The following is a 14,510-nucleotide window of genomic DNA, read 5'->3' on the forward strand; positions in this document are numbered from 1 at the left end:
AGATGATTTATCCTTTTATATTGTAGAAATCATGTTGGATAACTGGTTACCCTTTATTTGAAAGGACTTTATATAACTTTTTATTTAAATAATAATAAACATAACTGCTATAAGAAGTTAATTTAGGGTCATCATTATTGTTTTTAGCATCCTTTAAATAGTCTCATTGAGATCAAGATCTATTTGTCCAACAAAAGTGCAAAAAATGTTTTGTGATAAGAAACACATACTGGGGTGGCTGTAGCTCAGGAGGTAGAACAGGTCATCTGCTGACCGGAAGGTTGTCTGCATGCTAAATATCCCCAAGTTGCTCTCCGATTCATCCATCAGAGTATGAATGTGTGTGAATGGTAGTTAGAAAGCACTTCAAAGCATAAAAACGGTGCTTGTGTGAATGGGTGAGTGTGGTATACTTGCTGACATATGCAGCCTTTAAGCCTTTTCTTGAGAGGTGGTCCGCATGGTTTTTAAAAGGGAGTCTAGCATCCATTCACAGTCCTGAGTGTTTAACATTTTAAATTTCATGACTATGAATGTTTGAATATGAACTGTTGGCTGGATATTTTTAGGTGACCTTGTAAGTATCGTGTATTTGGTTTTAACAAAGTTTTAAAGTTTGTGTGATAAGAGAGTTCTAAAATGTATCAAAAGTAGCAGTTGTTGCTGTTAAGGGCCCAAACAGTTATTAGGTTTAGGGGGAAATCCCTTTTTCACACAGGGCTATGTAGGTTTAGAAACTGTGTTTTGTGTTTACCTGTTAGCTTTGTCTAATATCTAATATCTTGTTGATATGAATTTTGATTTAATTGTAAACAAGGATCCAACAGTAACTCAGTAAGAGGGCAAACACTTTGTCACACCAGTATAGATGTGCAAACGTCTCTAATTGTCCATGTTCTCCAGTAGTTCAGAACACAGCACTTCCTTGCTGTATTTAGTTTTATTGCTGCCACCCAGACACATCTTGCTAATAATTGAACTGAACATTGTCACGTGGTTTGTGGTGAGACATTACGGTGTGCTTGGAGTTCACTTAGGTTATTACTCTGTGTGAAAAAAAGTCAAATCACAGGGAAAAGCAGCAACATCATCAACTGATTTAGATCGGAGTAAATGAACTATATGTGTGAAACTGACACTAAGAGGGACTCTAAGATTTGCTAGGCAAGATAATTTTGAGATGGGGCAGCGATTATTTAAGTTACAAGGGTCACTACCGTTATGGAATAGAGTATCTGTGCTTATTGTCCTTTGGTCTTGTTGCCCTTTGGCAATAAGACTGATGAAGCAACATAACTAGGCAGTGCTCCAAATGAAAGCACAGGACCCACAGGGTATAGATGCTGTTGGTGGTGAATCAAATGGTAGATGGAGTGTTTCAGAATCCCAACATCCACAATAATGTGTAGTTTGGGCAGAGGAGAAGGGTGTGGTATCTTAGTGAAAGAAACTGATCATTGTTGCCGAATACTGTTCACTTCTTTTTTCCACATTTTATCTGCTCTTCAGACGTTTTCTGTTTTCCTTTAAAAGTTTATGAATCCATGCATGTTTGGAGGGTATATCCAAATTCACAAGCAAGTCTTGCTAACATTTGACCATTATTTATCAAAGCTGGAAAAAAAGGTTTTAGATTTTATTGTTTTAAAGAACTTAATTAAGGCAATTAATAGATAACTTTAAGTGTTTTATGTTTTGTTGTACACAACTGTTAATGCTTTTCTTTAAAAACAGAAATGCTGTGGCAAAATGGACTTTAAAATGTGATTTGTTCTCCCTCGACATCATATTAGTTGTAAGGTTTGTGCTGGAGTTGATGTCATCCGATGACACATCTCTATTTTGGGCATTATGGCAAGCCAGCAGGAGCTCACAGTCTAATAGCAGACCACATGCACAGCAGAGAACGGGAGGACAGATGGTGATGCCACGTTGCATTATTCACTCGAAGACACAGTCACCAGAGCTAGCAATGCTTGGACCATTTAACAGTTTGAAAGAATGCCAAAATGAAGCAGAAGACGGTGGCATTTTCTCATCTGTAGTTTGTTTGTTTTTACAGCAGGGACCTGCCAAGCAGTTTTCTAAAGCAGAAAACCTAAAGAAAAAAGTCAAAGCAGCAGTTCTTTTAATCCCTCAGGGTTCTCACTTTGCCTTTAGTCTCCGAGTAAGACTGTATGTGTCAAAACTGGCTTATAAAAACAGCACAAAAAAAGATGCTTTGGAAGTTTTTGTAGAGTCATCCTAACCGACAGTAGCTACTGAAATGAGCGGAACATGCTCGTGCCTTATTACATTTAATATAAAGCATTTTATTGAGTTCTGAATAACCCCAATCGGTGCTGCAAAAACAATCTGAGACAGCCTGCTAAACTGCAAAATGGTGAACAAAGAGCTTCTTGTGTGCACCTGCACCTTTGAAAAGTACCAGGTTTGCAGTGAACTTGTGCATAGTGCCATTCAAGCTGTGTTTCTGTTGTCATTCAATTGATATAAACACCAAAGCCACAATTAGTCCCACGGTCACATAACACAAAATGCTCAGATGCAAAATTGTTACTATGACATAATAACAGAATGCAAAGCTATTCTATTCACAATACTGCAGCTGTCCTTCTGCTCCTCATATCACTGAAAATGTGCTGAGTTTTTGGTACTTTCATATAGAACTAATACCAGTGATGTCATTACAGGTGTGCTACCATATGGGCAGCAAGACAGACCCAGACCAGAGAGATTTGCAGAAATACAGGTCTGATATTGAGATTCTCCAGCATTACATCGCCCGCTGCTTTCCTGGCCTCATCCCTGAACCTGCTATAGTGGAGAGCTGCTTGTATACGGTACAGTGTTAACATTGTGTTTTTTGTTGTCATCTTCATCTGTGAAAGTGCAGAGAAAAAAAAAACGATAGTGAAAATTTACTGCGTAAATTGTGTATTGCGTTTATAGAATCACCAGTCAAATCTAGTAAACAGAGCTGTGTCCCAAAATAAGGTTTAAAAAGGTCTTCTTCTGTCTGCTGTACTTCACCACAGACAGGGATTAACAAATGTGTTAGACCACCAGTCATAAAAACAAGAAAACACACAAACGTTTTAGTAATCTGTCAAAAACTAGTTTAAACTTAAAAAATTCTGTTGGTATTTAAGCAAAAAGCAAACTGAAGGTAACCTGTCTGTCGCCAACAATGAAAATATCATTTATAATGCTAAAATGAAAAATGCAGACTTTTCTCGATAATGGATAATATATTCTATTCTATTCTGCATTCTGGATAGATTATATATTCTATCCAGTATCAAGGGGATTTATCAGAATAAATGAAGTTTATAATACAAAATGTGAAGTGTGTGAGTTTCTGTCTGTACTTAGGTTCTTGTCAGGTTTTAATGCTGTTCTAAGGTTCATCTTATGCAGTGCAGAACTGGGTTTATGTATTTTGTTTTTAAAGCGGTTTTGCAGCTGCTCACCAACACATGATCACATACTGAAGCAATAGGACAATAACATTTTGGCCACCTTGTCTAATATCACTGAAAATCCTGACAACTCTTCTCTCACTTAACAAGTCATTCTTAAGAAGATAACTAGTCTCTTCTGTTGTGCTCAAATTTGGTCTTCTGTCAGAGGTCACTATGCATATACAGTGGCCTTTTCTATCGAGTTAAACAGGTTTTTGAAACATTTTTTATAAAGACTTTGACAGGAACAGCTCACAAGGCCACAAGAAGCAGAACGAAGAGGCTGCAGCACTCTTGAGTGAATGTGCATTAAATCTTACTGCTTTTTTGAAAATAACACTTATTTAATTTACTCAAAGTTTGGTTACCAGGGTAACCCGGGTTCTCTGAATACAAAGTGAGGAGTCTCATAATGGGAAGCCCTACTACCACTACATCTAAGACGTAAGGGGTGAGGTCACTTCCACAGCACCTTTGGTGCCCTTGTTTCTTTTGAAAAGAACAAAGGCTAGCTCACAGATACCCAACCACATCTGTCCCACAGCTGGTGGACTGTGAAGAGCAAATCAGCTCCAGGAGTGAGGCTCAATAGAGTAGGAGTTCCTGCTCCATTTCTTCCTTTAGTCCAAAGTTGGGATCGCCCCCAAGACCAAGTGAGCAATCTAGGTGTTCAAAGAGTGCAGTGAAAAAAGCATGGAAGAATGAGGGGTCATCAACACTTGGGCCATATATACTTACAATACATAACTTTTCGTTAAGCATAGATAATTTAATGGCTTTATAACTGTGTTGAGTACTGTAAAATTAACATTTTTATGTATTAAAATTGCTACTCCCCTTTGCCTAGAGTTATAGCAGGCTGAGAACGCATCAGGAAACTCAGGTGTTTTAAGTTCATCTGTAGCTGTAGCAGGTCTATCAGTCTCTTATAATAAAACAACATCTGCCTGTAGTGTTTTTAAGGTGGTTAAGTATCTTATCTTTAACCTCTTCTCTCTGGAGTCTGCTCAATGCACTTTCCATGTGACAAACCTTAGTGTGCCCATAACTGTGTGTGTGCAGCTAATGTTGCACACTGCGTGTGACGCTGAAATAATTGAGGAAAAAAAATACCGTATTTCCCGGACTACAGAGCGCACCTGAATATTAGCCCCACAAGCTAAAATCAGGGGAAAATCCTGTTTTGTACATACATTAGCCGCACCTGACTAAAAGCCGCAGGTGTTTCAATGTTGACTTATCATATGTAAGAGAATATGCACAAAGCGAATTGTCAGGAAAGAGACGGCTGTTTGGAGACATCACTTTTATTAATATTTTGAAAAACAAGTTATGGGTACATATTTGCATAACTTTTTAGGTATATGTACAAGTAGCGGTAATTACAAGTACGAAACATGTACTGTGCTTCATAAATGAGTAACAAATGTAGTACATAACAATAACCTACAGCACACCAGAAAAATAGATTGGACTACCTTTCAGGCTCAGGTGCAGTGACACGGCTTTAACAAAAAGAAAAGTCAGTCATTCACCACCATCTTCCTGCGCACTAAAACCACCAAAGTCCTCTCCTCCAGTGTCGGAAACGAACAGGCTCAGGATGGCTTCGTCATCCACTCTTCGCTTCTCTCCTTCGTTGTCACTTTCAAAACCAAAGAAATCCTCGTTGTCAGTGTCAGAGTCGAACACCCTCAGAAGGGCCGTGGCGGTGTCCTCCTCTCCATCATGCAACAGTCCAGCCCTTCGAAATCCGTTGGTGATCCTGGATGTTTTCACACTTTTCCACGCTGTCAGAATCCAATGGTGGAGTTGGGCATAACTTGCTTTTCGCAAGTTTATCGCCGCTCATCATCCACGCCTCCAGCTGAACGCATAGCGCTACTTTGAAGTTTGTTTTTCGCGCTACTTCGTACGGCACTACATTGCCTGGCGGATGGACATGTGACCAACATACCACTCTTGAACCCCGATCCTTCCGCCAGGCAACGTAGTGCCGTACAACAGCGGAACAAACAAAACAAATCCGCTCATGGACAATCCATAGAAAAGCCGCACCTGACTAAAAGCCGCAGGGTTCAAAGCTTGTGCAAAAAGTAGCGGCTTATAGCCCGACAATTACGGTACATACATCAGTCAGGTGAGGGGAAAAAAAGAACGTTTGATAGGATGTTCCATAGGGATGCATTATGTAGATGTGGATGTGCTGGTGCTGAGTGCATATGTACTTGATATGCTGAGCAGATGTGTAAAGATTGAGTGTGTTCAAATCAGTTTTATTTATACAGCACCAAATCACAATAAAGGTTGCCTCAAGGTGCTTTATATTGTTCGGTAGACCCTACAATAATACATCAGAGAAAACCCAACAATCATATGATCCCCTATGAGCAAGCACTTTGGCGACAGTGGGAAGGAAAAACTCCCCTTTAACAGGAAGAAACCTCCGACAGAACCAGGCTCAGGGAGGGGCGGGGCCATCTGCTGCGACCGGTTGGGGTGAGAGAAGGAAGACAGGATAGAAGACATGCTGTGGAAGAGAGACAGAGATTAATAACAAGTATGATTCAATGCAGAGAGGTCTGTTAACACATAGTGAGTGAGAAAGGTGACTGAAGAAGAAATACTCAATGCATCATGGGAATCCCCCAGCAGCCTACCTATTGTAACATAACTTATGATGTTATGTTGAATTAACAAATTAACATTAATAAGTTGGATGTTAATGGAAGAAGAGGATAGAAAAATGTAGTGGATCCCCTCTGTTAGAAATACATATTAGAAATTTATCCAAGTATGTTAACACTCTGAGTCCCGCTGCCCACAAGGAATTCAGGGCTGCTTTGATACACTTGGTGAAAACTCTAGGGTTCAGTTCCAGTGCTTACAGGAGAGTCTGATCGTTGTCATTTTCTGTGTGCAGTATAAAGGCTTATATAGAAGTACCATGCACACCATTCTTCCACCCAAGCAGGCAGGGGGCCTAGAGGATTTAAGTTCTAAAGTGGTACAGCTGCACCGTCTTGAAACAACAACCTGCACTTTCTGATTATTTTTTTTCTTGTTTTGTTGGGTTTTTTGTTGTTGTTTTTTTAAAATTTACTAACTCTTCATATTTTATTGTTTTTGCAGCTAACGCCTGACCATCATTTTGTGCTGGACTACCACCCTGCATACAGCAACATCGTGATTGGAGCAGGATTTTCAGGTACAGCACAATATGGCTCCAAAAAAATGAAAGAAAACATGTGTAGCACATATAACTCTAGCCATATTTGTCAGGATAAATAGCTGACTTCTATTCATTCAAAACTACTGTTAATTCCTTTTTTAATGAAATAGCTATGTCAGTTTATATTTGGAGGTTTCTTTTCATTTAGCATACTTGTAGTAGTAGCTGTAGCCTAGCAACAGCTAATTCTGTCAGTACTCTAGCTCTGAGAATTTCAGACAGGAGCTGCTTCAGACCATCACAGTTATTCAAACCACACAAAAAACCAAAGTATAGATAGGAATGGTAATATTTTTTTGCTGTCAATGCAGGTGTTAATTTCTTAATGTAGACGTTTCCTTTTGAGACATTTCCAGCGTAACCAGATCTGTGTTAATAGTTAATATTGAAAACGAAGAACCAAGGTAAGGTGCATCGTGTGGTGATGCCTCAGGCACAAGGGCTCTGTGGGAAAGGGGATTTTAAGTAGTCATGAACACTAGACAGGTATCCTCTCCACTCAGGAAACCCTGCAGCTGTGGACACTCTGCATTAATCCCTTCTAATTCTTCAAAATCATCCCTGATGGTCAACAAAGTCCTTGGGTCCTTGACACAAAAGTCAGAAAAATCAAATCAAGCAAAATCACAAAAAATCAAAACAAAATGACATTTTCCTGAACTAGTTTCTGAGTCTGTGTTGTAGCTGATAAACTTGCAGCAGTTCCATTTAGATGCTCGTGATAATGATTTAACGCAATGAATATGAGCTTCAACTGAGTTTGTTTTTCCTCAACAAATCATTTTGGAAAAAGTCCCTTTAACAATATTTCATTGAGCAAAGAGATTCATTTTATAAAAAGGGGAAATTGAATGCTGGAATTAGCTTTATTTACAGTTTGTAAAATTTATTTTATTTAATTATCATATTATAGCAGATAAGTACTACTGTGTACCACTGTGTGATTTAATCACCCTACTGAACTACCTTGGTCCTGTAGTAATATTAGTAATATTGCAGCTGTTCTGCATCAAATTTGATGCCACACAAATTATTTGTGCCGCTCCAAAAAATAATTTCTGTCCACTATGAGATAAAGGAGAACAACAGCCTGATACCTGCAGGCCTGACAACAGGAGATGTATCACTCCTGTAACTCCTGTAACATTCAGCAGTCGCCTCATTGTTCTGACACACACAACAAAACTATTGACTACACTACACACTAACTACACAAGATTTGTGCTAAACGTCGCAAATCTCTCACATCTTAAAACACCGCCGTCACGTTTGAATCGTGTTTGTACTGTAATGTGAAATATAAAATAAGGCTTGTATCGCCCACAGTCTGCCTCAGTGTGGCGTGAGATTATACGACCTGAAAATGTTTTCACACAAATAACAATTTTTATCAAGACAGTGTCAAAAATATTTTTGGAAAAATCTCAGCGTTGGTTTAAATTTATTTATTTAAATTTATTTAAATGTATCATATCAGACGTATGTGCATTAATGGTTTGTAAAGAGTTAGTCAGTAATATTCACATGAACTGATTTCCACATATAATTCATTAATGTCTCTAGATGCACTTAGATATCATGTTTAAATGATCAAACCTACATTTTAAGAGCTGAAATGTGTAGCTGTACTACCAAAGAAACAGTAGCACTGAGTTTTAAAATAACGATAAATTTACTGAAGACTTTACAAGATCAACGAGTTTCCGCCAGCATTAATCTCCTCAAACCTCCTTTGTGCACACCTTGGTTACATACACAGCCTGTTTCTTTTTTTTCTTTTTCTTTTTTTCTTTTTTTCTTTTTTTACATTTTTCTTTTCTTTTCTTTTTTTTAAATAAATAAATTGGTACAAATGGTTTTTGAAAAAGTACATTGAAATAATAGTTCGTTTTTTAAATATTTTTTCCCTATTCCATTTTTGGATTATCAGCTAAAGATGAGCCAAAATGGCAGGCTCCTCTGAGCATCATGAAACTAGCTGACAAGGCTTGTTGACACCTTTACTGTATTAAGCCATTATCCTCACAATCGCTTATTAAAGGCAAAACACTGTGACAGCAGTCAAACAAAACAAACAGTGTCTGTTTTGATTCAGTCGACAGAGTCAGCGGCGTTGTTAAAATGAAAATGTCAACAGCTCAAGACAAAGAACAGCAAGAAGTGTTCTGGCACTGTGTACACCAGATGTGTGCAGATGAGTGCCAACTCCAAAACAGCAGGAGCAGCAGCTAAATTAATCAGCATTGCTTGTTCCAGGAAGAACAGCAGTGTTACTCGGAACTCGGGGAATCAAGGGTTTCACCTCTGTCAGAGCAGCAGCCTAAAAAGAGAAAAAGAAATGAAGAGTAGTTGCAGAAAGAAAGAGGAGCCAGATGTTTGCTTTTAGTAAATGTAAGTAAGACAGTTTAATTAATGTTATTTAACAAAAAAGGGACATCATATTTTTTAGGATTAACTAATAATTCATATAGATCAATATAATTGGGGGGTTTTTTTGCAACCAAAAGGAAAGAAAAGAATCTATATTTCTTACTATTGTCTAAAGACTTTAAATGCACTTAAAAAAAACTTTAGACCCTCTTGTTATCTACAGTCTGAGAGCTTCCAAGAATGGAGATGCAGTTTTCCAGAGATATTAAAATCTGTACTCACATCTAGGTAACACATTTGCCCTATATTGTGCATATGCACAATATGAGATATATGCACAGTATGAGGTTGCCATTGTTCCCATAAATACAGATCGGTGGCAAAAGTGGCCAGTTTAGTTTCTGACAGATAATAAATACAAATTTTAACCAAAATTAACCTTTTATTTTCACATCTGCACTTACGAATAAAAAGGAACCTTTAAGTTTGACAGAAATAAGGACGTGATTTATACTGTGATATTCATGTTGACTGATCATGATCTCATATCATCCAGCCATTCCTGATCATCAGGATTTGTGCACTCAATTCTCAATTAACAGGAAGTTAATGTGGTAAAAATTTAGCTTTTTTTATATCTGGTTCTAATCTCTGAAGGTTTTTCGGGGAGCCTTTTGGAGAAAGTAATAAGAAGTCCAGCACAAAAGTCCTGACAAGCTGCTATTCTTTATGACATTTTGACAGCAACAGCTGAAGATGGTCCAGTCTGAAATATTGTTTATTGACAAGTGTAATAATAGTGTACGTTTTGTGTCAAGTCTGAATTAGTTAATACATAGCACTGAGTAATTAGCAATAATTTTATCAAAATATTCAAAAAGTCCAAATAATATCCCTGTCTTCATACATTCAAATCTTAATTTTATTACTGCAGAAAACTTTCCAGTTTTATTTGTTCTCAAATGTTGAATCAGTTATCAGAAGTGTTATTTGTTTTTGGTCAGTATAAAAATTATTGCAGCTTTACTGATTGATTGGTAAACTGCATTTATAGTGGGAATTTCTAGGGGCCAGTGACCGATTTTCCAGGACCCATCAGTTACTTAATAGTTGTATCCTCAGTCTCACAGGAGACATCAGGATTCTTAACCACCGTTATTCTTACATTTGTGTTCTCCCATGCGGCCTGCTCGACTCCACCTCTCCTCTCCTGCAGTTATCTATAGTGTCTCCTGGCACCTCTCCGTGTCTTCATGCAGTCGTGTCCTTTACCTAATTATAACTGTAATTAATATCCTGCTCCCAGTGCTTTGCTCTCAGACAAGTATGCGCTCACTGGGCTAACAGGCCTGCAATAGAAAATGTTGCAAATATAGATTACGTATTAATGGGGTTGTTTTTTTTTCTTATTCTTAGAGGTGTATGAGTAATGAAGCTAAAAATGTAGAGCTTCACACCAAATGCACATGTGCAGCCATGGAGGAAATGGTAGGTCTGTACTTAGCCTGTGCATCAAGTGCTGCAGAGGTGCACCAGCATGCACTGCTTCCATTTTTCACCAGGAATATTTTGCTGCAAGTCTTCATCTGTGTATTTGAGTTTCATTCAGTTTTATTTACATAGCACCAAATCATAACAGCAGTCACCTCAAGCCGCTTTAGGTGAGTGAACAAGAAACACTCAGTGCATCATGGGAAGCCCCCAGCACCTACTGTAACGTAACTATACGCTTTCTCAAAACAGAAAGTTTTCTGCCTGAAGTTAAAACTAGCGTGGGTGTCTGTCTCATAGAAAACAAGCTGAGAACTGGTTCCACAGAAGTGGGGCCTGAAAGCTGTGGACTAGGGACCGCAAATAAGCTAGTAGTCTTTTGTGGTGATCGGGTACTCTGAGTTTATTAAGATAAGATGGGGATAAGTAGTAAATGCTTATCCTAGTTTTTCAGCATGACTTTGACGTAGGATGTTTCTCATTTTAGAGATACTGCACAAATGCAAAAGGCAGTCAAACATGTTTGTGTAACATGCACGTGGAATGACCTATCGTGGTCAAAAATGAGTCCAGCTTTTGTCAGTGTTAATGCCAACCACACATCATGATGCTACAATTTTTAGGGCCAAGAACAAAACATCTTGTTTATTTGAATGTACAAGTAGGAAATTAGAAGTCATCTAGATCTTTGGCTTTAAGCCATTCCTGCAGTATAACTAATTAATGTGTGTCATCTGGCTGCATGGATAAAGTTGAGTATCAATGCAATGAAAATGTATGGTATGCTTTCAAATGCCTAAGGAAAGCATGTATACTGTATCCAAAATCTTGTGGAAGTCCATAATTAATTTAATTTAATTATGTGCCTTAAATCAAAGACAGATTTATTGGTGAGAATGAACATTGTTTGCCTTCCAGTTTGTATTTTGTCCTATCTGTTTATGCTCTCTCTACACTCCACTCTTCTACTATATGGACAGAAGTATCAGGCCACACTTCATCTTTGAATCTGGGTGTTTCAGACTCATTGCAACAGGTGTAAAAAAAAAACAAAAAAAAAAACATAGCTATACATTCTGCCTTTGTAAACATTTGTGAAAGAATAGTTTGTTTTAAAGAACTCACCAAGCATGTTCCTGTAATAGGTGGACACAGAGGCTGAGTTTCTCAGAGGTAGAGATGGTCACAGATTTCCCAACCTGCAAAAGCTGCATCTATAAATTGTACAAACAATTTCAGAAAAATGTTCCTCAATGTACGATTGTGAAACTCACTGGAATGGAACTCACTAGATGGGCTCAGGAACACTTCCAGAAATTACTGTCTATGAACAGAGTTCAGCAAGTGTCATTAAAAACTAAAGCCTTTCTAGTGGCATTTGGCAACCCAATAGTTAGTATCCATGCAAGACTTTGACCATAAAGTAGATGCTAATTAATGACCTTCCAATATTAAGTCAAAAATGTATTAACCTGATAGTTTTCTAGAGGAAACTCCAAAAATGTTAGCCTCACAGTAGCACTGAATGAAAATCTATTAGATCACCAAGGCTAGTGGGATTCATCAGTGGTCCTGCTTGTTGCTACCAAGTTACAAGGGGAGCCATCCGATGATTAAATTATTTAAATACAGACCCAAATAGTGGGCTGAATTACTGTAGTGGCCTCATTTGTTTTGTTTTTTATTCTTTCAGTAAAATTGATAACATGTTTTCAGAGAAAATACAATTTTCCAATTGCAATCATAACTAGTGATCATAACTAATGCTACTAATTGTTAATTATTAAGTGTACTGGATGTGCTCAGTCTCCATCCTTCCACTCACAAAGTTCATATTTTGAGGAAGTTCACATGCTTTAATCGTAACACAGAAACATGTGTTTCCTTCTGTTCTCTCCTTCACTTCATGCATTCATCATTAATGCGTGACATAAGTACTTTCAAGCAAGTACTGAGAACGGTTGCCATGGCTACAATATCATCCTGTAGGCTTGGCCTAGGTTTTCCATTCTCCTTCTCTGGCAAGATGAAAATTCACAGGTCCAAACTGTCAAAGGCAGCTTTTTATGACTTCAAAGCCAGACAGAATCCACAGGAGCCTTGAGACCTTTGTCAGATGGCACTGTGCTGCATTCTTCAAGCCCCGTTGATATTCACAATTTCCTTCTCAGACCCTAAAAACAATGAATCGTGACGCCTCATTTTAAAAATAGTATTTCTCTCATCTTACTCCTGAGCTAAGGCACATGAAGCCATTACGCCAAGAAAGGACAACTCTCCCCTAATTTAGTATTTGGTGTTGTTCACTAAAGTGAGTATATTCTCAGTGACAGGAGTTGCAACAGCTTTGCTTTTCTTTTATGTGTTCACTCATGTGAATCTCAAACCCAGCGCCTTATTCAGACAAAGCCCAAGAAATACAGGCTATTTTTATTCTAACTGCAAGGTGCCTGGCTTTGGTTCACATGAAGACATCAATTGATCTGACACAGCTTGATGACCTATGTTTGTGCTTTGCTCACTATGAAGGCTTCTTTATTTTTCCAGGTCATGGCTTCAAGTTTGGACCAATCATTGGCAAGCTTCTGTGCGAACTCAGCCTGGGAGAAGTGCCCTCCTATGACCTTTCACCTTTCCACATAAGACGCTTCCAGTCAAAGAGGAACTCAGCTTTATAGATCTGCAACACAGCGAGTGTTTTATAATAATAACAGCTAAATTATAATTTTAGTAAATTCATTTAATCACTACGTTTAAATTCTATGATTGTATTCTTTGTAAGTTTTGTTTTTTTTGGCACTAGGTGTAATCAAATGCTTTCAAGCATAATGAATATGTGTGCTGTTATCCATGTAACTGGGCTATAGGCTTTCTCTCATGATCTGATTTCTAACTAATATTTTGTGATTTCCATAATTACTATACAAACATTATAGATGGGCTCTATCAATCCACTGATCTGAAGCTCCTGAGTTGATTTGCACAAAGTAGTGCTTGTAGAAAGTTTACGAGATGTGATGAGGCTCATGTTTATGGTAGCATTACTGCGCATGTGTAATTCTGTCTGTAAACACGATAGCATGGAAAGTTTTGAATGACTTCTGATAAAACTTTCGCTCCTTTCCAGTCCAGTTCTTGTGTCTGACCATTTTCAGAGGATTTGTTTGTTTGTTTCTTACGCTACTAACAGACCTAAATGTGAATCAAGCAAAAAAGGCACCTGACTCATGACAGGAATCAGGGTTGTGTCTGCATATAACAGACAACTTGACCAAGAACCCATTTGAAATTGTGTATTTAGGCACTTTGTTATCAGCAGTCTGTCACAAAAACACTGTTCCCATTTCTTTAGTTGAATCTACAAGAAAATGTCAGAACTGTTTGACAGGCATAAACTGTGTTCTTTTTTACTAAAGAGTTGTTAGCTAAAAACACGGCACATCTTTGCATGGTGTGCAAGATATCCCAAAAAGTTTGAGGGAACTTGACAAACTGAGGACAAAAGATGTGGCAGGCCTAAAACACTATGGCAGATGATTGGTGAAAGTCATGTTCCTAATGAATGGGGGGGAAATCCAGCAAAGACCTGACACAGGACCTGAGGGTGTTGTGAAAAATAAAATTGAGTGTTGAAGCCAAACTGTTTTTTCTGAGATTTATTAAAAGAAACCTTTGCAAAGGAGTCAGCACAGACGGTCTTCACACCAGCACGAACAAAGAAGCAAACTGGGAGAAGAGGCCCAGTTCAAATGGAGGGAGTCAGTAGTAAGGTAAGTAACAGTGAGTGAGCCATCTGTAAAACACAGTGGAGGCTTTGGCATGGTTGCATTTTAGCCATTGTTGTTGGTGATCTTACAGAAAAGTATTCTAAGTCATTGGATCTATTGTCCAATGTGGCTTGGAAAGCATCTGATTGGGAATAACTTCATTTTTCAGCTTGACAGTGATCCCAA

At 38.2% G+C, this 14,510-nt stretch overlaps 1 protein-coding gene across 2 annotated transcripts in view; it reads left to right on the forward strand.

The window, feature by feature from the left end:
* pipox (pipecolic acid oxidase) overlaps positions 1 to 13,688 on the forward strand; it is a 30,187-nt gene extending 16,499 nt beyond the window's left edge. Inside the window, exons 6-8 of one of the 2 annotated variants that reach the window (XM_086260612.1) lie at positions 2,694 to 2,843; positions 6,597 to 6,672; positions 8,792 to 13,098. In XM_086260612.1, coding sequence (XP_086116738.1) covers positions 2,694 to 2,843; positions 6,597 to 6,672; positions 8,792 to 8,928 — 363 coding nt within the window. In that variant the 3' untranslated portion in view covers positions 8,929 to 13,098. The other variant, XM_086260611.1, reaches the window with a different exon arrangement.
* The last annotated feature ends 822 nt before the right edge of the window (positions 13,689 to 14,510 follow it).

The sequence above is a fragment of the Aulonocara sp. 'chitande type north' Nkhata Bay genome, linkage group LG14, assembly GCF_057382095.1.
Source record: "Aulonocara sp. 'chitande type north' Nkhata Bay isolate Kocher_YH1m ecotype deep benthic linkage group LG14, A_spYH_male_GT1.1, whole genome shotgun sequence".
NCBI lineage: Eukaryota > Metazoa > Chordata > Actinopteri > Cichliformes > Cichlidae > Aulonocara > Aulonocara sp. 'chitande type north' Nkhata Bay.